General features: G+C 42.0%; 2 protein-coding genes across 3 annotated transcripts in view; one reads left to right on the top strand and one right to left on the bottom strand.

Annotated features, from left to right (window-relative positions):
• Window positions 1-1,286: 1,286 nt before the first annotated feature.
• LOC120017573 (zinc finger protein 454) lies at window positions 1,287-6,680 on the top strand. The gene is made up of 2 exons (XM_038960421.1): window positions 1,287-1,391; window positions 2,653-6,680. Exon 2 carries the CDS (start codon window positions 2,729-2,731, stop codon window positions 4,127-4,129), a length of 1,401 nt encoding a protein of 466 aa, XP_038816349.1. The 5' UTR covers window positions 1,287-1,391; window positions 2,653-2,728; the 3' UTR covers window positions 4,130-6,680.
• Window positions 6,681-17,097: 10,417 nt separating this feature from the next.
• Window positions 17,098-23,980, bottom strand: part of LOC120017572 (protein quaking) — an 83,062-nt gene continuing 76,179 nt past the window's right edge. Inside the window, exons 5-7 of one of the 2 annotated variants that reach the window (XM_038960420.1) lie at window positions 23,843-23,930; window positions 22,883-23,170; window positions 17,098-20,342 (exon numbers count right to left, since the gene is read on the bottom strand). In XM_038960420.1, the coding sequence (XP_038816348.1) occupies window positions 20,263-20,342; window positions 22,883-23,170; window positions 23,843-23,930 (456 nt within the window). In that variant the 3' untranslated portion in view covers window positions 17,098-20,262. Of the gene's footprint in view, window positions 20,343-20,736; window positions 21,327-22,882; window positions 23,171-23,842; window positions 23,931-23,980 lie in introns of those variants that run through there. The other variant, XM_038960419.1, reaches the window with a different exon arrangement.

The following is a 23,980-nucleotide window of genomic DNA, read 5'->3' as shown; positions in this document are numbered from 1 at the left end:
TAAATTCTTTCCAATGTGTCAAGTAATTATCTTTTTGTTTTTTCATTTTATTTATTTATTTTATTTCACCTTTATACTCATGATTTGGTTGGGTGTAATTGTGGTGCTGTCCTGGGGCTCTGTGGGGTCTGTTTGTGTTTGTGAACAGAGCCCCAGGACCAGCTTGCTTAGGGGGATCTTCTCCAGGTTAATTTCTCTGTAGGTGATGGCTTTGTTATGGAAGGTTTGGGAATTGCTTCCTTTTAGGTGTTTGTAGAATTTAACAGCTCTTTTCTGGATTTTGAGAATTAGCGGGTATTGGCCTAATTCTGCTCTGCATCCATTATTTGGTGTTTTACATTGTACACAGAGGATATTTTTGCAGAATTCTGCATGCAGGGTCTCAATTTGGTGTTTGTCCCATTCTGTAAATTATTGGTTGGTGAGCGGACCCCAGACCTCACAACTGTAAAGAGCAATGGGTTCTATAACTGATTCAAGTATTTTTAGCTAGATCCTAATTGGTATGTCAAATTTCATGTTCGTTTTGATGGCATAGAAGGCCCTTCTTGCCTTGTCTATCAGATCGTTCACAGCTTTGTGGAAGTTACCTGTGGCGGTGATGTTTAGTCAGAGGTATGTATAATTTGTGTGTTCTAGGGCAACTGTGTCTAGATGGAATTTGTATTCGTGGTCCTGGTAACTGGACCTTTTTTGGAACACCATTATTTTTGTCTTACTGAGATTTACTGTCAGGGCCCAGGTCTGACAGCGTCTGTGCAGAAGATCTAGGTGCTGCGGTAGGCCCTCCCTGGTTGAGAACAGAAGCACCAGATCATCAGAAAACAGTAGACATTTGCTTCCCCTTTCGTCTCTGCAGCCACCAAATGACGTCACTAAAAAAGCCGTAAAGCCAATGTTCGATGTCCTTTGTTTGGCTCGACAATACATTTGGTATTTAGGTGGTTCGAAAAGGAAAGGGTGGAGGTTATTACGATTTAATTTAATAATGTGTAATATTTACATGTTATCTTAACAAGTAATAGACTGAAGGCGAATAATGTAACTGTTTTAATAGTGTTTGCTACAGTTTTCACGACACCCGGCACATGCTATGTCCTGTCCAATGACGTCTGTTCCTCTCTGGTTCATTGCCCAATGAAATTCGAGATACAATGCGTGCTGCGCAGGAGCGGTATATATCATGGATTGAAAATGCATGTGGCTAGCTTGCCACACACTGTCCTTCAACGCGTTTAGACAATCCACAGTATTTAAAATCAGTGACGATACGCAGCCATTGCCAAGGCTTGATATCCGTGTGGACGCTGGTTGTGATCTGACAGAGGTGCGGCAGAATCGACTAATTTCGTCGAGGGTCAAGACAACGAATCTAGAAGGATAAAAGCCCGGTAAATAGTCATCTCGAGAACATTATTAACTTGCACCATCGCTTATTTCGGTATAATTGTTCATACGTCAAATTTGACTACATAACCAGCCTTATAATTTTAAAACATGACGATACAACGTCTTGGTTATGCGAAATATAGCCATCTTGCCATGTCTATTGCAATGAGCATTATGCCGGGTGATATGCTCGGGCCACGGTTTGGTGGCAATTCCTGTCAAAAAAAATCCATCTCGTAACGGGGGGGGGGGGGACTTCTGATGACACTGAATCTGCTGTGGAAAATCGTATGAAGCCAGCTCTCGAGCCTTGGCTCTCGTTATATGCCCTCTAGCTGCATGTGTCATCGATGCTGGACTTGAGTCTGTCAACCTTCCAAGATGATCCACATGATCAGTGACTGTAGACATGTTCATTGTTTAATGTATTATCATGATCAGTACTATGCTGCTTGATCAATAGAGAAATATGTGTCTGAGAAATCGATTGAATAATGCATGAATACGCAAAAAACATAGTCCATGTTGAATGCTCGGTGCTATTTTTATGGCGGGGGGGATGAATTCACGCCGCTGTGAGTATTTGTGTGTAGTCTAAGCTAGAGCGCCTTCTGAGCTAAAAATGCGGAATTAATAAAACATACATTACTAGCTCCCTTTGGTCGATATAGCTACCGGCATCCGCCCTGCGACAATGTTGCTTTGTCATTCACTATAGTTCTTGGATGTCATTTTAGGATTTGATTATGTTTTGGGCACAAGAAAGCAATCATTTTTTATACATCTGTCTGTTGTAATGCGGCCTTTTAGTCACAGCCGATTTAATCCACTCCCATCATGCATTGTGCTCATCCCAGACCTTACTGTATTTCCTGTTTATTGTTGCAGCTTTGTCTGGTAATTTTCTGTCATTGTGGCGTAAATCAACCTCAAATGTAGTGTATTAACTAACAGTCTGTAATTATCAATAATTTGTTGTTTTGCTCAAGCTCATACAAACGTTTAACGTAGCACCACACCTACTTAAGCAGTCGTTTTTTGTTTCATTTCCTCCAGTCAACGTAATGCAAAGCACTTCCTCGGTACACAATTCAACTCCACGTTTCGATAGTGAAAGTACAATTATGTCAATGTTTTAATCTGTGATATTCAAACGTTCTTGTTTATTTGTGATATTGGATGTTGATGTTAATTTGTTACGATGACATACAGCTATCTAGCTAGGCAGCTGACAGCAGTTTTTACTTTTTTTCTCTCTTTTAGGAGTGGTGGAATCTGTTGACCCTGTAATTATAACAAGACCACAAGTTACACACATTGACGTTTAGGGTCTGGTCAAATGGAGGACTCAGAAACTGATTTGACTTCGTCTGAACCGGACGCACTTGGTGCAGACTTCATCACAGTGGAACTGGACACCCAGCCCATAGAATATGTTGTCAAGTGGGCAGAGGTCGGGTCCAAGTTCACAATATCCTGTGTGAAAAAGGAGGCGGACGAGGGATCTGGCCTGAATCTTGACCAGGTGAAGGCAGAGCCAGATGAGCCCTTTTTTGCCCAGTATGAGGAGGAGTTCCCTGGCTGTGACATTGCAGAACAGAGTGTCATAGTAAACGACTCTGATGAGGATGACCACACTGAGCCAGGGAGTAGCCATCTGGTCCCTGTTGGAGATGGCTCTGATTCAGGCTCGGAGAAAGGGGAATATAGCTCACCAGGGGGAAACTACAGCTGCAACTACTGTGGGAAGTGCTACAGTCATTCCTCAAGCCTCTCAAGACACCAGCAATTGCACACAGGAAAGGCACCCCTACCCCCAAACAAGCAAATGGATACAGGGTCAGGTGAGGGGAACAAATATAAATGCACGCAGTGTGCAATGCGATTCAAAAGCAGAAGAGCTCTCGGCACTCATATGAGAACACATCGGGGCATGAGAGTTTACCCATGCAACATCTGTGGGAAGGATTTTAACCACAGCTCCAGCTTGTCGCGTCATAGGCTCATCCACAAAAAAGGGAAGGGTATTCCCTCTGGTGTTCGACCTGCAGAAATCAGTTATGTCCGCCGCCCGCCTGGCAGCAGGAAAAATAAAAAGCAGGCTGGCGAGAAGAAGATCCCTGGCGAGAAGAAGTTCCCGATCGAGAAGAATCTCCCTGGAGAGAAGTTCTACGCGTGTACACAATGTGACATGACCTTCAAGAACTCCATTGGCCTCTCGAAACACCAAGTCTCTCATGTCAAGGATCTTCTGAATAACTATGCCCAGGGTAAAGACAGTCTCACCAAGTCCTCAGACTTGAAAATACGCCTCAAGTTGTGCTCGAGGGACAAACCCAACTTCTACACCCTCTGCAAGAAGAACAAGCGGTCAAGAGCTGCCAAGCGCCAGCGGCAGCGCCAAACATCAGTCTCTGAGGAAGAGGAAGGACAATATGCATGCGAGCAGTGTGACAAGCACTTCAGCCAGGCGCAGAGCCTCGCCAGGCACCAGCAAATGCACAAGGGAGACAAGTTCAGCTGCTCTTACTGTAAAAAGACCTTCGCCAGGTTGTCCAACCTCCACCACCATGAGAGATCTCACTCCACAGGGGGCAAGTACGAATGCACCACCTGCAACAAGACATTTGTGCACTCGTCTAGCTACTCCAGGCACAAGCGGCAGCACGCCGAGGAGGCCCACCAGCGCCAGTGGAAGGGCATAGATGAGATGGCACCACTTGATTCAGACTCTGAGTGAGAGCAGTAGTGGTCTGCTCTCAACTACCCACACACAGCTTACTACTCTGGCTTTCAGGGGTTGGGAGGTTTTTGGGGATCTTGTTTCGGACTTGAATTGGCATTACTCTTGAGTATATAACGTGTGTGTGATGATGACTTGTGGTATGGTATCAGAAAATTGCATATTTTTTTTCCTAGATTACACTGACTGTTGTCCTCTGCTGCCCATGCAAATAAATATTTAGATTTATTTAGTTCACATTCCCTTTTGGTCAGGGTTAGCTGCAGGGTTAGGGTGAAAGTGTTGCTAGAGTCTTGCCAGATGTGAAGTATACCGTACCATCTGTGTAGTATATCAGCCGTGTTAGGATGCCACCCTTGCTACACATCATCAAAATAAAACTGCTATAAAATGTTTCTGCTGTTGAGCAAACCCATTTCCTCTTTTTCTGTATATAATCAATTTTTTATTTCCGTGACATGACAAAGGTCAAAATGAACCTTGCCATCAAACTAAATCAGGATTTGACCTCTAAGGGATTAATGTGATGTCTGCATGCCACCACACACAGTCCCTGGTTCAATCAAGCTTCTATGGTTTATCTTCAAGATTTACTCTATCTGTTCAGTTCACGCAAGTAATCTATGACTCTCAAACCAACCATCAATAAAATCAAAACAGTGAAGTACTTTATGAGAAACTTAAGAAGGTTGATTGAATCCAGGCATTTCCAATAAATGTGCTAAGATGAATCCTTCAATCAGAAAGCTGGCACATGTTACTTTCCCATCCCCTACTTAACATCACTTGTTTATGATCTCAATGACAACACACAGTGGTGAAATGAAAAAACAAAACAAAAGACATCTTTTTCTATATATTTGGGATAATTACTTTGTTGCATCTTTTTTTTGAGAACTGCTAGCATCGAGTGATCAACCAAGTTTTTATGTAGTATGAATGCTTAGACCGTTTAGTTCTACTACACAGAGTTCGGATGAACATTCAGATTGTTGATTTAAGTTTTTTAATGTCGAAATATGAAGTCCAATCATATCCTTAGAACTTGAAAATACTATATGTGGTATTTGTCAACATATACTGACTGCAATTACCACAAAGTATAAAATTGACTCCATATATATGTATGCATGATGAATATATCTTGAGAATAGTTACAATATATGTCGTTTTTACATCTGCTGTGCGTGTGTGTAAAACATTGCATTTGTGAAAGTGAGAATAATTGAGATATTTAATATGTGCAGTGTATTTTGACAAATACCTTCAAATATTCCTGAGGTTAGGGATTTCATATTTTGTACAAGTATTTGTCTATTGAGGTTGTAGGGGAAACTGCACTACTTATTTATGAATTGGGAACAAAGGTGCAATTTAAATGGCAGTGAATGTGATTCACAATGGCTATAGTTGAAAACATCTTTTCGGTGGCAAAGCCTTCCCCATTTGCCCCCAAGTTCCACCTTTTCAGATGTAACCTCTCACAAAATCCATGACTATTCACAGAAATATTATCAAGTGCTGCCAACTACTTACTGTATATCATCAAAGCTTTCAAATAATGCTTGTATACATGCATAGCCAGATGGATTTTATTTTCCAGTTAAACTGTTCAGTTATCTGTTGAAAGTGCTCAACTTATCTCCTTGTTTGATGTTTATATTTGCTTTAAACACAACCAGGGTACTCTGAACAATTATCGACATTTGACCTTGTGAATACCATTTTTGCTGTTTAAATTGGAATTGAATTGTCACATCTAACCTCTGTTTCTTTTTCTTATTTCTTGAAAGTGTGTAGAGGCATGTATCTAGCACAGACCCAGTCTATTGCACCCACACTGATAATTGAAGAGAAAAAAAATGATGAAAAAAGCTTGGTACCTTCCTTGTATTTATGTAAGTTAATGTTGGTTTGAAGAGCTAAATTCCCCTGGTTCCCCTCAAAACAGACCTTCATTGAGTTCAGTTTTATTTGGTTTGGTTTTCAGTTGTGGTTCTGGCCTTTTTTCTCCAGTGGCAAACAATATTCTCCTCTCTTTTGTTTTTCAGCAATCTCTGCCTTTTTAGATTCTGAAACTCATATCGTTTTCTTTTTTCGCTGTCATTCTTTCTTTTTTTGATGCAGCGGACCTACATCCTATAGAGAGGTGTATGTTTTTTGTATTGTGTTTGCCATTAGAATACAGTTGACTTGTTTTTGTCTTGCGTTTTTGTAATAAACCATTCATGAAAGAAATGGTCCATGATGTCCTGAATATATTTAAAAATGAGTAGGCCTATAGTTGATTACGGAATATTGGAACAACTAAATCAGTTAAGTTGATAACTCGATTGTGCGTTACCACTATTCAGTGGTTCTTGACTAATGAGTAGAATTTCTTTTTGTGTGGTTTATGTTCAATGAGTTAAATTGTTCAGCTACTGTTGATAATTCACCTGTGATTTGATGTCCCCCAACTAGATGGCAGCAAAACACTTTTTTTTTTTTAAAGAAGTCAGTCAGCTTGACCCATTACAGAAACAGAAGATGTTTTTCTTCCTTTTACAAAAAATTGTTAGAGAATAGTTTTTGCACTGATTTTATTTATCAGGTCTTCTACTCGTATTTAAGACAATTAAATGTTTATTGACTAACTCAACTTTATAATGACATTTTGTTTTCTTTATCTGCTTCCAAAAAGATCTCACAGGGCCACAAACAATTAGGGCTCAATTCAATCTGTATCGCCCCAAGTGTTACAGATAGCGTGCTAGAAATGTAAAGGTCATCTGCAGCGGTTACCGTGAATCCAGTCTCCGCAAACGCAGGAACATTGCCTTTAAATTTCAATCAGGCTGTAACGCTGAATTTCCGCGACACAGATTGAATGGAGCCCTTAGTGTGTAAAAGACATGCAACTAATAGTATTTGTCTCACAGCCTGAGTTCCAGAACCTGTTTTGCTAACATTCGGCTCTTTGTACTCCGTGTCATTGCTAAACACGTTTAGCAGGGCAAGGAATGGAATGATAGCTAAACAGACTGGGACCCAGTCTATTTGTCTCAAAGGAATCCTACTCACTGTTCCTCTTGATTTATATTGATTCAGATTCATGTCAGCTACATAAATAGTAAGTCAAATACTATTTTATCTAGAGATATGGGAACAGCTTATCAGACAACAACCTCTGATTCAAATTGCTGTCTTTCTAAATGTGATAAACAACTATAGCACACTAAAACCTCGAGGGGACCCACACCGCCCAGAGAAGTGCTCTTCTAATTTCTGTTAGGCTACTCTGCAACCACTCAAAGGAATTTGTAAGGACAGAGTGAGAGAGTGGGCCAAAAAAAAAAAGTTTCTATTAGAATTCAGGCTTTGCAGCTGTGGAGTTTCTGGGCCCTCAAAGTGAGGCAATAACATTTGCCATTGTTGCCAGGCTAGAGGACTCAGACTTCCTGGCAACCCCAAACTAAATTACCCAGGCTTTTCTGTGGGCCTAGAAACGAGCTCTGTGTTCTGCAACAAAAAGGGCATTGAGATGAGGGGAGAGATGGCCTCCCCGGGCTCCTGAAAAGCCAACTCCGAGCCAATGAATGAAGGCAGAGGGCTCGCTCTATGAGAACCGCTGTGGGAAATGGTAGTGATGTCATTATGAATGCAATTCTGAATGTTTTTGTTGCTTACTTCTCTCTGCCCCCATCCCTGTCCCGAAACCCCCCTCCACTGTGCCCTTCCTGTCTCATTTGGGCTCCATTATTGGGAGCCGACCAATGCAAAAAAATAAAAAATAAGTTAAAGCCCAGTGCCCAGGACCTCAGCGAGGCACTGTCTCCGTGGAAACAGGAAAACAGTGCTGTGGGGCGTCAGTTCCTCTTTGAGACCAGTGTGGAGGACATGAGATAGAGGAGAGGGTGAGAGAGAGAGAGCGGATCAGTAGGAATTTGGACACCTTAGAAAACAAATTTGTAAGCACTGATTTATGGGCCTTTTTCTTGAACAAAGGAGTTTTAAGTTGGATCCAGCCTGTGCTCACTCTTGGTTTGGAGATTAAGGACCTATTCATTCACTTCCCTCATTGAATAATGAATGCTACTTGTTACCACATGCCTGTCGAGAGAAATGAAAATGACCGTTTTTCCATCATTTATTGGTTGGTGCAGTAAAGACCTGACATCAATAATGTTCTTACATTTCCATTCATTTGTATGTTTTTCTCAGTATCTGATCTTCTTACATCCTTTGTTGTTCTATGTCATCCTCTTCCACTAGTTTCCCCACATACCGAAGGCCCTGCATGGTGTGATTGCAGTAATGCAAAATGCCCGTTTCCCCATTAATCTGGTTGATCACCCACCTCCGACTAAGGGCTCTATTCAATCAGCGGTACAGCGTGATAAAAACGTTCCCGCGTTAGCGGATACTGCAGTAGCGGTAAACGCTGCGTATGTCCTCTCAATCTGAAATGACCTTTACATTTCTATCACGCAATCTATCGCTGCAGCGATACAGACTGAATAAAGATCTGAATGCCCTTACAGGCAGGAAGAACAAACAAACAACATATTACCCTGTTAACATGGTCACACAGCTCAGTAGGTGGGGGTGCATTGTGCCAATCCCTGATAAGGCTGATTTTAATGAGGTGAAAACCAACAAGTGCCAAACAAAGGGCAAAACGATTAGATAAGCAACAAGCTAATTACTCACTCTCACAATCAAGTGGAGCTCATTCTCTCGTATGTGATGTTTAGGCTACAACATCTCCCCGCAGCCACGTTCAAATCAAGGGTTCGGCTAAATACGGAGAAGGGAAACTCTGCCCGGCACACTCTACACGCGTCGATAACAGTGTTCCATGGCGTTATTTTCCTTCTCAATCAGATGCGTTTCATTTGCTTTGGTTGGAGAACACGAAGTGAGAAGGGTATTTTCAAACAGATGGAAATTAAACCATTATAAAATACTGAAGTGAACTGAATACAGAACATATTAAAAAGACCGCTGCATTATAACATGTTTTAATAACTTTTTCTAAGAGTGACCAGGGGACACATTTAAAAGACAGTAACAGAGCTAAGAGTTTGTAATGGTACTATGGTATTGACGTGACTGACGCCAGTAAGGTGCCGCAATGCATCACTTTTCAGTCTTCCCAACCGCCACCAGAAAGCTGCCCAAGATCCCAGCCAGCGTCAACATGAAGGTCAAAAGTGCTCTGGGACATACTCAGGTGATCCTGTGTGGCGACTGAACACCCTCCCTGGACTCTTTACCCAATCCCTGCAAGCTCTGCTTTCATCCTCACTGCCAGTGCTGTGCTGCCTACCCGTCCCTACCCTCCCCTACCCTCCCTTAAGGACATTTACCTACTTATTAGACCCCCACACACACACACTCTATTATGTTACATTAGGAGTAGGACAGGGGGGGAGTTTGGGGGGGCATTTTCCAAGTTGGGGATGGGAGGCGGTGGTCTGCAGATTTTGATTCAGGGGGAATATTATTTCAACCACTCTCTCTCTCTCTCTCTCTCTCATATGCAGGTTCAGAGCAGCAGTGGGATGAGTACTTCTGTCTGATCTGATTGATCCCCACTCTGGGGCAGAATATTGGATGTATCACAGCCAGAGTCTGGTACTGTTCTGTTGAATAAAACAAATGGCAGGGAAAGACAAAAGATTCTATTCAATCTGTATCGCTGAAGCGTTACAGATTCCACGTCAGAAACGTAAAGGTCATTTCCGATTGAGCCGACATATGCAGCGCTTACCGTCAATGCAGTCTCCACTAACATGGGAACATAGACTTTACATTTCAATCACGTTGAGCACAAAGTACACTATGATCACTGCATGGTTTCTGCAAGACATGTAGGTTTCTGCTGGGAGTGGCTGAAGCAATTTACAGATCAATCCGCAGTGGAGACGCCAGTATTCTGCTCTAACCCTCCTCTCCTCCTCTTCCTCTTCTCCTCGTCTACCCCATGGCATGGCTGTGTTGCTGTTATAGCTGCTGTTGATCTATGGCAGGGTGAACTTCAACATTTTACTTCTCATTTCTCCTCCTCAGCAGTTAAAATGTGATGCCCAGAGAGCCTCACATGTACTTTAACACTCCATAATGAGAGTGAGAGAGAGAGAGAGAGCGAGAGAGAGAGACAGAATCCCACAACTCAATCAGAGATCTGGGTGCCAAGCTTTTTACTTCTTCTACACAAACACTTTCATGGCTCAACACCCGGTGGCAACACAAGATGCGATTTCTTCCCCAAAATAGCCGCCAGGAACCCCAGCACATCTTATCAACACAGAGCAGAGGCCCACTGCAGCCCAGGCAATTTAAACCCTGTGATAGACATGGCAATTCCCCTGGAAGCTCCGGATTGGAGGATGAGGACCGGGGAAAAAGAGAATGAGTAGTGAAACAAGGAATGAGAACCCAGAAAGGGTGAGGGTTGTAATGTGCGGGTATGGATTTGGACAAAGTATGTGTGTGTTTGTGATGCAGGGAGACTTGTAGACTAGTTGCCATGCTAAGAAGTAGTTGTATATGGAAAATGTTAACAGGCGTAACCGGTATAACAATAACTTAACTCATAACAGCAGGTTGCTAGAGCAGAGGTGTTGTTGTGTGTTTTTGAGTAGAGAGAGACATTTGAGCATCTGAGGAAGCTCCATTGACTTAAAGATGACAGCAGATAGTAATCACACAATTCCCAATTACATATCCTCCATGCCTTCCAATGTCAGATAGTGTGAAGGAGGGTATTGATTTGCACTCCACCTCACATCTGTACCACACTGTGTTCCTGTCCGCTTCTACATTGGGGATCGGAGATCATTTTACCACCTATTCGAAGCCCATTTTGTGGTGTCCTTCATTGTATAAGATACATTATAAACTGGGTGGTTCGAGCTCTGAATACTGATTGGCTGACAGCCATGGCATATGACATCAACTCAAATCTAATTTTATTGGTCACATACACATGGTTAGCAGATTTTATTGCCAGTGTAGCGAAATGCTTGTGCTTCTAGCTCCGACATTGCAGTAAATATCTAACAAGCAATCTAACAATTCCACAACAACTACCTACACACAAATCTAAGTAAAGGAATGGAATAATATATACATACAAAAATATGGATGAGCAATGACTGAGCGGCATAGGCAAGATGCAATAGATGGTATAAAATACAGTATATACATGAGATGAGTAATGCAAGATATGTAAACATTATTAAAGTGGCTAGTGATCCATTTATTAAAGTGGCCAATGATTTCAAGTCTGTATGTAGGCAGCAGCCTCACTGTGTTAGTGATGGCTGTTTAACAGTCTGATGGCCTTGAGATAGAAGCTATTTTTCAGTCTCTCGGTCCCTGCTTTGATGCACCTGTACTGACCTCGCCTTCTGGATGGTAGTGGGGTGAACAGGCAGTGCCTCGGGTGGTTGTTGTCCTTGATGATCTTTTTGGCCTTCCTGTGACATCGGATGCTGTAGGTCTTATGCTGTAGGTATCAGACCGTATAATACGGGTATGGCAAAACATTTCTTTTTACTGCTGTAATTACATTGGTAACCAGTTTATAATAGCAATAAGGCACCTCGGGGGTTGATTGTATATAGCCAATATACCACGGCTAAGAGCTGTGTCCAGGCACTCTGCGATGCGTCATGCTAAGAATTGGCTATATACCACACCCCCCCGTGCATTATTGCTTAAGTCACCATTTTGTCAACTCACTAGGCTCCTTTCTCATTGCTATTCTGGTTAAGCCAGTGTTGAATATAAAATGTGGTTCTACACTACGTAGTAGTTCTTCCAGTAATATATCCTGAAGTTAAATTTGTTTATGACCCTTGACCTACCAAAATTGTGCCACACCCACCGCTTGCATTTTCCTCCATTTCCATAAACTTTCTAGGCCAATGAGATAGAGCTTCCTTCTTCTGGGATGTCCCCATTTTCTAGGATTCGATACGACTCCTCCATGAAACTTCAGAGTATCCATAACAAACTATGGAAAATCCTTTTGAGTTTTTACCCTGGATGTAGAGGGGAGTAGCAAAGTGAAGTCAACAAAGCCACCCTGAAAAACATTGAGCTTAGCATCTCATATTTACTTCCAACTTGGGTATTTTATGGTGGGTTTGAAATGAAACACAGATTAATACTTTGGCCAAAGAAAATAAGTTAATGAGAAGTCATAACATGATTTTTCAAAACTATTTCAAATACTCTGAAATTGAGGGATGTTGCATAAGTTACTATTAAGAGAACAACATGCTTATAAAATAAACATCTGCTATGTTTGATTGAATCAAATGGCCCAATGGTCTAAGAGGCTATATTCCTTCATAGATATGGTTCATGTGTCATCTAACACTTCATAGCTGCAAACTACCACTACAATATACAGATGCATGATAATTAAGCAATGACCAGAGGAGGTGTGGTATATGGCCAATATACCACGGCTAAGGGCTGTTCTTAAGCACGACGCAACGCAGAGTGCCTGGACACAGTCCTTAGCCGTGGTATACTGGCCATATACCACAAACCTCTGAGGTGCCTTATTGGTATTATAAACTGGTTACCTACGTAATTAGAGCAGTACAAATAAATGTTTTGTCGTACCCGTGGTATACCACAGCTGTCAGCCAATCAGCACTCAGTGCTCGAACCACCCAGTATATAATAACTCCTACAGCCTCTCTTTCTAAAATGATGCAGTGCCCTCAGAATGGTAATAAAACAGGTCATCTTCATTAATACGTCTGTTTGGAGTCATTTATTAAATAATACTGGCTAACTCTAACACGTCACAACAAAACACGGGACAAAAGGAAAAAGTTAAATGATCTGAATCAGTAATAGAGATAAGACTTTGTCAAGGAGTCAATTTAATGCAGTGTTTCTTAATCCTGGTCCTGGGGGCCCAAAGTGGTGCACATATTTGTTTTTGCCCTAGCACTAGACACCTGATTCCACTAATCAAAGTTTTTATGATGAGTTGATCATTAGAGGAATCAGGTGTGCACCTCTTTGGTTCCCCAGCACCAGGATTAGGAAAAAACGGATTTAATAAACTACAAAGAATCTCAAATCAAACAAATAACGTAGCTGCTTTTGTCGTTTATGTAAGTCATTTAACATTTTTTTCCCCTTACACACATATAAAATAAGATAGAAAAATACATTATAAACTTGTAACAATGGCTGCAAATACACATATTGTTTTTCTCATAGGAAATCATTTGGGTATGGTCGCACACCATCCATGGAGGAAATGCTAACAGGATCAGTTGCTTGACAGCATGGGGTCCTACAGTACAACACACTTGATTTGCACACTCAGAAAAAAAACACCAGGTCAAGAATAATGCTGTCAAAATGGCACAAGTAAAACATCTCTGATAATAGCATAACAGTAACATTACTAAGGGATGGGATGCCATTCTTTATTGGTTCTGATGTATCTTCACTCACAACCAAGGAAACCATTTGTTTGCTACCATTCTTTTATCACCAATACAATTATATGTAAAATATTCATATTCGCCTCGCTTCAAAGTCAATCCATTATCTTATATAATAATGACTTCTGATAACAATGATAATAACACGTATCATAATCATAATAATGATTGAGAATCCATATGTATTCATCATTTATAACTGATTATAATAATATGCAATTGCACTACAGAATCATTTCGTAAACATAAATACTGAAACTGAAAAGAAATGGCACACATGAAGACAATCTGAGACACAGAAACTCTTCATACACCACCAGAGGCCATTCTGTTGCATAGTAAATAAAGAGGGGGATGTGGAGCAATCTTTTGGTGGAGACCAGGAAGTACACACAGGCTTTACAGTCAATCACTAGCTACCACAATCACATAAACCCTTCACCTCCAACTAACACAGCACGTGTCGAGTCAGCAGTAAGACTACAGACCCAATACTCCTTTCTAGGAAGTAAATCAGGAGGGCAGAAACAGACACGTCCTCATCTAATGGTAGAGAGATACATCATGGTAGAGGGATGTGGGAAGTCAGCTCCACGGGTTGTCTATGCCAATGACAACTACTTAAGGCAGTCCAGAATGACACTTCTAACACTACTAACAGTAAAGACGATGCATATCAAGATGTCCTTGTGTGTAAAACCTAGGAACTGGCATGAGTAGCATACTACTGGAAATAATAATTGGGGAACTCTTGAGGCCATCCTCAACAGACAACGACAACCGGAGTCTCAGGGGCGTCACGGTGAAATACTATAAGGACAATCATTTTCTCAGTTCAGACACGAACTGGACATGTTACAGCTCTCTTTTATCATATATTTGTCCCTTTAGGACAGGGTTACCCAACTGGCGGGCCCGCGGGCTGAATTTGGCCCACAGGGGATTTTAATTGGCCCCCCAAGACTGTAACAACACAGGCAAATCAGCTCCAAGTGATTTTAATTTTGGACATCTCTTCCAAAGTATTACCACGCATAATAGAGTGATATTTGTGATCATATATAAATGTGAGCAAGGTTTGAAATTATTATGTTTTAGTCAAATATGATTTCTGTTTGGGCTGCTTGCGGTAAATTTGCAGTCTACAAATTATTTGTAGTTATGTTCCAGCCCCCTGACCATCCATTTAAAAATAAATTGTCCCATGGCTGAATCTAGTTGATGATCCCTGCTTTAGGACATTGATAGGACATTGTACCAAAGGGTCTAATGCCATAGACTCTGACATTATTGGTATATTACTGATATACCACTGATATTACTACTCTATGGAACCACCAAAAAGGACTTGTGTATCTACCTAGAGTCACACTTAAATGATGGTGGAAGGAGACCTACTGTGTCTGACTAGTGTAACAACAAGGCTGATGTGACTGACTCCGTCTAAGGGCATCTCTGTGGCTGACAGACTGTGTGTACTGACCTGGCCTGCAGCTTAAAGGCTGATGATAACACATTCAGATATCAGAAACCATAATAAGGCACTTTGTTGTTTTTCCACTTCAGTTAAATGCTCAACCCCGAAATCAAATGAAAGGTTGTTTTGGTCTTCACCTCTCCATCCACAGAAAGAAAACATGATTGTTTTCATGACATAAAGGGTTTAATTTTTTATTTCTCTTTACAATACTTGAAGATATAAAAGACTATGTTTTTGAAAAATAGATATTTCTCTTTGCCATGAGCACCCATGTATAATAAAAGTGTCTATTTTCTTTACATAGGTGTTCTCTCCCCCATTTTTACACATGTATCTACAATTTCAATACATTTGTACAGCAGATAGGCAAGCATGGCTTTTACATCCTAAAAAAAACAGTTGACTGCAAGATCTTCCTTCATGGTAGAAAAACAACAACAATGCCAGGTAACGGGACAGGTACTTCACCTTCTATACGCTTGATACTCTTTGTTTGACCCCTAGTCTCTCTTCAAGTCCGGCTAAAATGAACCCCCCTCAATTTCCATTTCATAACAGAACCAGGATTTCATCGAGTCAGTGAAGGGAGAGGGGTAATCAGTTGGCAAGGATAGATGGGTGGAGAGAGAGCGAGAGAGAGATAGAGAGAGAGATAGAGAGAGAGATAGAGAGAGACAGAGGTGCATGCACTCTGCTCGGAAGGCCTCACCGCGCTGCTATACATTCAGAGCCAGCTCCGTTACCATGACAGTGGGAAAGTCACCTGGGCGACATGCATACGGTGGGTTTGGGCGGTCGGAGGGGTGGGAGGGGCCGCCTTCTTCATCTTCAGTCCGGATGAGGCGACCAGCCGTTACCAGGGTGTTTTAGAGTATGGTGTGGTGTGTTTGGAAGTTGCCTGGCTGGGGACTCGTTCAGTGATGCTCAGAGGGGGCATTTCAGACCTTATTGCTTAACAATGATTCAGTGCAGGTCTAGAGCCAGGGTCAGTCCCCCTATTAAGCAGGCAGGGCAGTCAGGAGTGGCCCGCCAAGCCATTATAGTGTGTCCATTATTCGGCTGATGAGAAGCTGTGCCATGACTGACTGTAACAAGCCAAGGCTGCTTTATCTGTTCTTTCTTTCTACCGGAGAACTGATCTGCGGGCAGGCAATGGCCAGGTCATCATGTGTGAAGAGTTCAGAGGTCAGAAGGTCAGGGGTTAGTTGCCAGTGGCGGCTGGGGGGGAGGGTTAGGAAACAAACAAACAGAAAGGAGAGAAAAATAATAAAGGAGAGAAACAAAAAGGAAAGGAAAGAACAAAGATTGAGAGGAGATTAGTCTCGGCTAGTGACAGCAGGATGACAATATGACTTAACCAATCAGAGCTATACCTTGCATCCATTCAACCCACCATACGATTTCTCCATAACTGGGACTGACCAACTTACACGTGTTTCCATATCTTTCACAACACCTTTGACCAAAGCCAGAGCGCTGGAGCGAGAACGTTGTGTAAAAACAAAGAGAAAGAAAAGGAATGCATTCTTTTGTTAGTATAGATACAGGACAATTCATATGGTGGGTTGATTGAATCCAATAATTCAGGAATAACTCTTCATCTATTTTAATACAGTGTCATAAAATCCCGAAAGCATGATTTTACATAATATGAACGACAGCCCCACCCCCCCATAGCTCAAATGTTAAAAAGGAGGAAATTTAAATAAGACAATAACAGTATGTCTAATTGTTAGTAGCAGTCAAGTGAATAGACAGTAAATCAAGGCAGAGGGAAAGATCAAAATGAGATGGAGGAAGGAATAGTCTTGGACAACAGTCAGTAAAGTTATTGTTAACTGACTGTTAATAGTCATTAGAGCCCTTCAAAGGTTCAAGAGTCAAGCGGCTAGTAGTGATGGAAATGAATATTAATAAGTCTTATTGTTATAGAATAAATGAATTTAGAGAGGATACAATGAGAAATTCAAGAAGACCACATCATTGTGGACAAAATAATTTAGGGCCAAAACAGTGTGTATAGTTTTTTTTACTCAATATAATTTTTTATTGCCTTTTTAAAGTATGTTTTCTATTTACAACAAACATGAAAATCTTTGCCTTAATGATACAAAGCAACACTACATGGTATTTTCTAGAATAGCACACTAGCCATGGAAGTTTAAGCTGTGAGCATGCTAAAGCTGTCACTTCAGCCGGTACCCTCAGCTTAGGAGACAATAGACAATTCACAGGACACATAATATAAAATGCACTTGCATATAAACACTGAAAAGGTCCTGTCTTTTGTATAAAGCCCTAAAATATATTCAAAAATATAGGACATTTTCTAAAGTGGTTCTATAAAGCTGCTATGTGTCTTTCCTACAAATAGCCCTCTAGAATAATCCTTGCTATTTCTTTGCAAAATACAAGTAAAATCTGACATTTCATATACATTCCTGCTTTATATTTTTAATATATATATTTATATATATATTTCAAGAAGCCACAAGTATATACTATTTTCTTTGCAACAACAACAAATAAAAAGAAGCTTACAGTAAAACATAAAGAAAATGTCTCAAGGTGATTTTTCTTCTCAATAAATGCATTCATACTCTGGCAATTTCTCATCCATCAAGTGGACCCTAGAATTCTCTGTCCACTCCACAGTGGTCCGTTTAAGATTTCTTCAGCTTAGATCATACATGTATTACTTTACTCATTTCATCGTCTGAGGTTTGTCGTAGTTTTCACTTTTTAAACATGTCTGCCCTTCTGACTGGAGCAGAAGAGATGAAAAATGCGTTTGACTTTTTAAAATCATTCAGTGCAAAATACGTTCTGTGGCGTAGTCTCTCTTTTCAAACGAAGCAAAATGCAACAGATGTAAAGAAAACAGAAAGGTGTGGCTTCTTCACCAGATTGACAAGAGACTGTACATCTTACTGTACTAAGAGTTTGAGAAAACGGTGTATCGTTGAGAGCTGTTGTAAACGCTTTCAAATGCACTGTAAAATGTCCAGAGGAAAATCTAAATCAGAATATACTGTATAAATCTCTAGACCCAAATTTATGCACTTATTTGATACTATACTGAGACTGTTCAACATCTTTGCCAACATGAGCTGATAAAGAAACCCACATTTCAGATGCCATTTTACATCTGCCTCCTCCCCTGCCTCCATCAGAGACAGCCTGCCTCTAAACACACAGGTTTGACTGGTTGGCCTGCACTCAATCCACCTGCCTCATGGTTCACCATCCGAACCACACTGAATCAAATGTCAATCATATTATATTGTATTACCTTAACGTTTGGATAAAGTGTTGACCAAACTCTTAATGTTGTAAAACTGTTAATCAGAGTACGGGGCCAAACCTATGAAGAGGTAGATTAAATACAGGCCTTTGTGCAATTTAATCTGATGTTGGTTTCTCATTAATTATGTCAGTGTTACCTATCCGTTACCATTATCATATTTTTAACTGTTGATTAAGGTTTGACCTTTTAGTAATAATATGCACTTCTTAAGTAACTCCATGTTACAGTTATTTTTTACATTACTCATTTGTTTTAGGGCAGATTCGGCCTGTAATGTTTTCAGAGGCAATTCACAGTCTGCTCTACAGTGAAATCTGAATATCCTTAGATACAGTTTGTATAATATACTGTGTGTCTCTGAACTTTTTTTGTAAAGAATATCACTGACTCATTACTGTGATGGATCATGTTGATGATAGGCATAAATATGTTTTCTTTTCAAGAGTATAAGGATTCAAGCAATGTCCAACAACGTATAAAGTGCGACGCTATGACTGTACACGATGAACATACAGTGCTATATGTTAAAGGGATAATTCACCCAAATTACAAAATGGATTACTGTGGAAACAGTGTCAGGGAAACTAAACCAAAACATGTGTTGCTGTGTCATACCTTGTCCGACTGCTGACAGGGTAAAGAAACCAATATGTTATTTTGTCATTTGGGTGAACTCTCTCTTTAATTGTTCCATATCATTTAGCAGCAAAAAAAGGTGATTGATTAATTGGTTATTGAACTTTCATTTAATTTCACTGGATTGTTCTATTTCAATGTATGTACTAAAATGTAGCCTTATTGATAAATACACGGCTTGTCGGCTGTTATCAATTGGCATTGGCGTCAAATCTCCTGGCACATTGCAACCGTTTCCTTGATTAGGTCACGAGTAATTATCTGTAATGAAATATAAATGTGATGATACACGTGTTGTATGAAGCACTGAGGTCTAAGGATGAACAAGAGAAGACACTGTAGACTGCAGATCCTAGTTGCCTGTGTAACTTCACACATGGTTTCTTCTCAAATAACTTCCTCAGTTATTCTCAATATTCAGTGAGGGTAGTAAAAGCATGGACTTCAATAAAGAGGGCAGGAAATGGGTAGACTTCAGAGAGTAAAGGGTTTGGCAGTTGTGTTGGTTTACCTATCTGCAGAATAAGCTATTTCCAGTCTAAAGCCCACCACGAGTCCACTCCTCTCTACTCATAAGGCCGTTGTTGAGACTTTTGACACTAAATAAACATTTTAATTTTGTTTCTAAATTACTGTAGTGAAAATGGGAAGCTACTGCAGTCCAATTAGACAGTGAAAAAAACAAATAGGACACCCACTACTTTTGTGTTGTCTTTGACAATAAAATGGGTCAGATTCTCCAAAAAGTAATTTCCGCAAACAAATAAATACAAATGGACATACTTGATCAATTATAATGTAACATTATCCACTTAGTAAGGAGTTGAAGACTTAAGTGCATAAAATTGCAACCTTCTCGTTCAACAGAGGGGGAAACTAAAACACAGATAATTATATCTTCTTTCTTTTAGAAGTCCATTATTTGTCATCAACATCATGTCAGATTCATAAAGTCATCGAAATAATGGAGTGGAGTAGTTTGTTTTATAAATGCAGGTATGTGTGTTTGTGTCTCTACCTAGATAGCAAAAGCATCATTATCCTACTGTGTTGTGGTCACTATTCCTCAGAATCACCTAAATAAACGTTCTCAGAGGCCAAGACTAGGAAGGGGGTGCAGTATGTTGCATCACATCACAAACTGGGATGACTAGCTTAACAATTTGTACATATTGCAAAACAGATCAGGACCAACAGTGAGCAGGCATTAGCAATAAAACACAAAAGCGTAGGAGCTAAACTAACCTCTGTCTGCGGTCACTATCCTTTGGTAAGGATGGACCCGCAGTTCGTGCCTTCGAACTTTAGTAGTCACTGCACCTGCTCGGATTGCAACAACATGACCAAAACAAGGATTAGGTCATTTCATCCTTCACCATTTCCATCAATTCAATTCATCATTTCATAAAGGCTTATATATGACCAAACATCTAACAAAATTAGGAAAAATCATTAGAAATACATGTTAAGGCACAAATTATACTCATATATTTTGTTGCAACAAGGAGAAATATTGGACTTAGTAACATCCATGACAATGGAGTAGCATTGACTGTAAGGATCCATTGCTTACTCGAGTCCTTGCTACAGATTCACAGACATTAGGCATTTATGCATTCACACACACACACACACACACACACACACACACACACACACACACACACACACACACACACACACACACACACACACACACACACACACACACACACACACACACACACACACACACACACACACACACACACACACACACAGAGGGGAGCTTTACTAGTCACATAATCTCAGGTTGAGCATCAGGAAGTGCATCTCTCTAGTTATTCGTTTGAAATATAATACTGATCACTCACTCTCTGGTTAAAGCCCAGAGACGAAAGCTTTTAGGCACATTTGCAGTAATAAAAAAAGTAACATCTCTTATTAAAAAAAAATGAAAAAAGGCAATGAATTAAGTGATTAGTAAAGCGAGACAGTATTTGTATAGATTCAACAAGCCCAGACATAGCAGTCAGTGAAACAACATATACATGTGTGGATGTGTGTGTACAGGATGCACATACCACCACACACACATAATGCATGGTATAAAGAGCTGTGCCTCTTTGGGGAGGTTTGGCCAGTGTAAACATCAGTAGTGAGGGGGTCTGTCTGTCTATCTGACTGCTATAGGCCTGACTCATGGTTCGATATACTAAAAGGCCGCTGTGAAACAAAAGCGTCTGTGTGTTAACACTTAGATCGAATGAGGGGCTCAGTAAGGATCCTTGAAATTCTTTTAGCCTTTCGTGGGGAAAGCCACACCTATAGAATAAAGGAAGGGAACCGGGAATTAGTGCCAGGAGTGTCTGGCGGTCCTTTGAGAAGCATCACACACCAGGCCCTATTCCCAAAGCCATTTTAGGACATTCATTTTGAGTCGATACAAAAAAGCTCTATACAAAAGGGCCATGTTGTTCACTCACTGACTGTTGTTTCGAGTGGCTACACTTGAGCTGAAAGAATAATTCGGTGAATATTATGATAAGAGTGAAGTAAAGACTGTCAGTGTGGGGACAGAAAGTCCTAAAATCCCTTTGTGAATAAAGCCTGTCAAGCCTACAGTAGATGCCTCGTCACCAACACACCCCACCACTCCCTTGGCTCCGTAACCCCTCTGTCCCGACCTCCGCTGACCCCTCACCTCATGTTACCCCTCCCGATGCCCCAGAGCCACACCCAAGAGAGAGGGTGACGGGGGACCCCCCCCCCCAAGGGGGGTCTCCAGCAGTGTGGGGCTCAGTGCTTATTCTCCCTCATCATCATACACAGATATATCATCATCAGGACAGGAAATCAAAAAGGGTTGATCAGTAACACACACGCCACTTTGAACAGACGTTAAAAGAGGAAGGGCTGAGGCTTCCCCATGTGGCTTGTGGTTGTTCAGAGAGGGCCAATCCTCGACCAGTCCAACGTGTGGTGGCGGGGAGGGAGAGAAGGGGGAGGAGGAGGTGTGTGTGTGTTGTGTGAGGGGATGGAGGGAAGGAGGGAGGGAAGGGGGTGTTTCTTTAAAAGGGAGGCCGGTTGGAGGGCTCTCCTCGCTGCACAGTGATGGGAAAGTGACAGGTCTGAAACCCCAGGTAGAGGGGCAGCTCTTCGGCCTTTGAGGACGCTGTATTGGTTACACAAGAGAGAGAGACAGGGTGAAATCTTCGCTGGGCTCCGCCGCTCCTCGACTTCCCCCCCGGCCCTCTCCTCACAGTAACACCCCTTCTCCCTTCACCCAGACACACAGTTGGAGGCTTGGTCCACTGCACTGGGCAGAAAACTGGTTGCTACTGGCTGACACGATACAGACGGACTATTTACAATGTGCTCAACCCAATTGGACAAGCTGCTGTTGGCATTTTGATGCATTGATAGCAGTTCAGGTTTACACTGTGCCTTTGGGAGCATTCGTAATGGAGTCACGTTGTGTGAGTAATATGATATTTCTAATCTGATTTTCTAAAGTGGCTTTTTCAAAGCTATAAGGCCGCGTGTGTATACGGGGACCGGGAGAGAGGAGGGTAAGGACCTTTTCCCAAATAAAACAGCTCCCTCTTATAATTCACATCGAGCCAGTGGAGCACTTAACAGCCTATTTATTTATGCACACATTACCTAAAGGGCTTTTTAGATGAGAGAAGTGTCTCGTGACAGTGAAAAGAAAGATGCAGTAAAGAGCTGGAATGTTTTTTTCTGTTGCTGACTGAGGGGGGGGGGGGGGATTTAGGAGGGGTGGCGCAGGATCAGCGTGGGGGCGGGATTCCACTGGCCGTGGGGGTGGTAGTGTTGGTGGGGGGCTGCGGGGCAATCGCAGGGGCACGCATTCTTACCTAACACCCCGCTGGAGTCGATGGGGTACTCAAGGATAGAGGTGGCAGGGGCCAGCGTGTAGGGGTAATCGTAGGGCGACGCGTATATGAGGCCCGCCTCGGGACCCTGGGTCATGACGCCCGGGTGGGGCGAGCCGTTGGGCATGCAGGTCTGGATCTGTCGGATCAGGGGCATTAGGGTGGGGCCGGCCGGGGTGGGTGTGCGCAGGGAATTCTGGGGCATAGGGGCGGGGCCGGTGATGATGCGGGGCGCCTGGGCGTTCGCTGCAAAAGAGAAGGCAAGGGCAGCTGGAGTGAGCGGGGAAGCACAGCAGGATGAGGAGAAGAGAGGGATGTGTGGAGAGACAGAGAGGGGAAGAGAGGAGGGAGAAAAAGGAGACAAAACAGAAGTTAGCATCTATCACACATATCATAGGACACTCAAAGCATATCAGATAAGTCAGGAATAGGAGAACAAGCAACATAAGTAAACTGTTGGACACACTGGCCTTAGCTTCCACTACACAGCATTTAGCACTATGTGAGAGAGGTATTCAAGGCCTCCATTCATCTCCAGTATTGAGTTAGAATCTGGCACAGCAGTGCTGGCTGGGATTTGTTTAGGACAAACACCATGTGATTGGAATGACGCACGCATCTCCCTCAGCGACACAAAATGGACGCCCAGTCATAGCCAGACCTCCCCTCGTCCCCCTTCAAAGAACTCGACTCGACCGAGTGCCACCCAAAAGGAAAATGCACTGAGGTGAATACTGAACATGGCAAGCCAAAAGCACCCTCTGTTCAGTTCAGCCACTGTGCATGGCACCACACAGCACTCTTCACTTGTTGTGAGAGAAAAGGAGCAGCTTGAATTACACCCATGAGCTCCCGGACACACAAAGGGCTGTTCTACTGTGTCAGTCAGAGCCTGCCCCCCCCCCCAGGGACTGGGAGGGGGAGCGGTGATGTCATCCTTACGTGACTTGATGTTGGCGTCTCGGTAGGTGCCGTTGAGGATGGCCAGTTCCATCAGCTGCATCCTCTTCAGGCTGTCCTCTCCCTCCGCCTGGAAAACACAGACAGACAGACAGACAAAACCTGATGAAGGTCTATGGA

This window comes from Salvelinus namaycush, chromosome 22 (genome assembly GCF_016432855.1).
Source record: "Salvelinus namaycush isolate Seneca chromosome 22, SaNama_1.0, whole genome shotgun sequence".
NCBI classification, from domain to species: Eukaryota; Metazoa; Chordata; class Actinopteri; order Salmoniformes; family Salmonidae; genus Salvelinus; species Salvelinus namaycush.
Note: the sequence above shows the minus strand (reverse complement) of the source record. Positions and strands in the feature narration are given on the sequence as shown.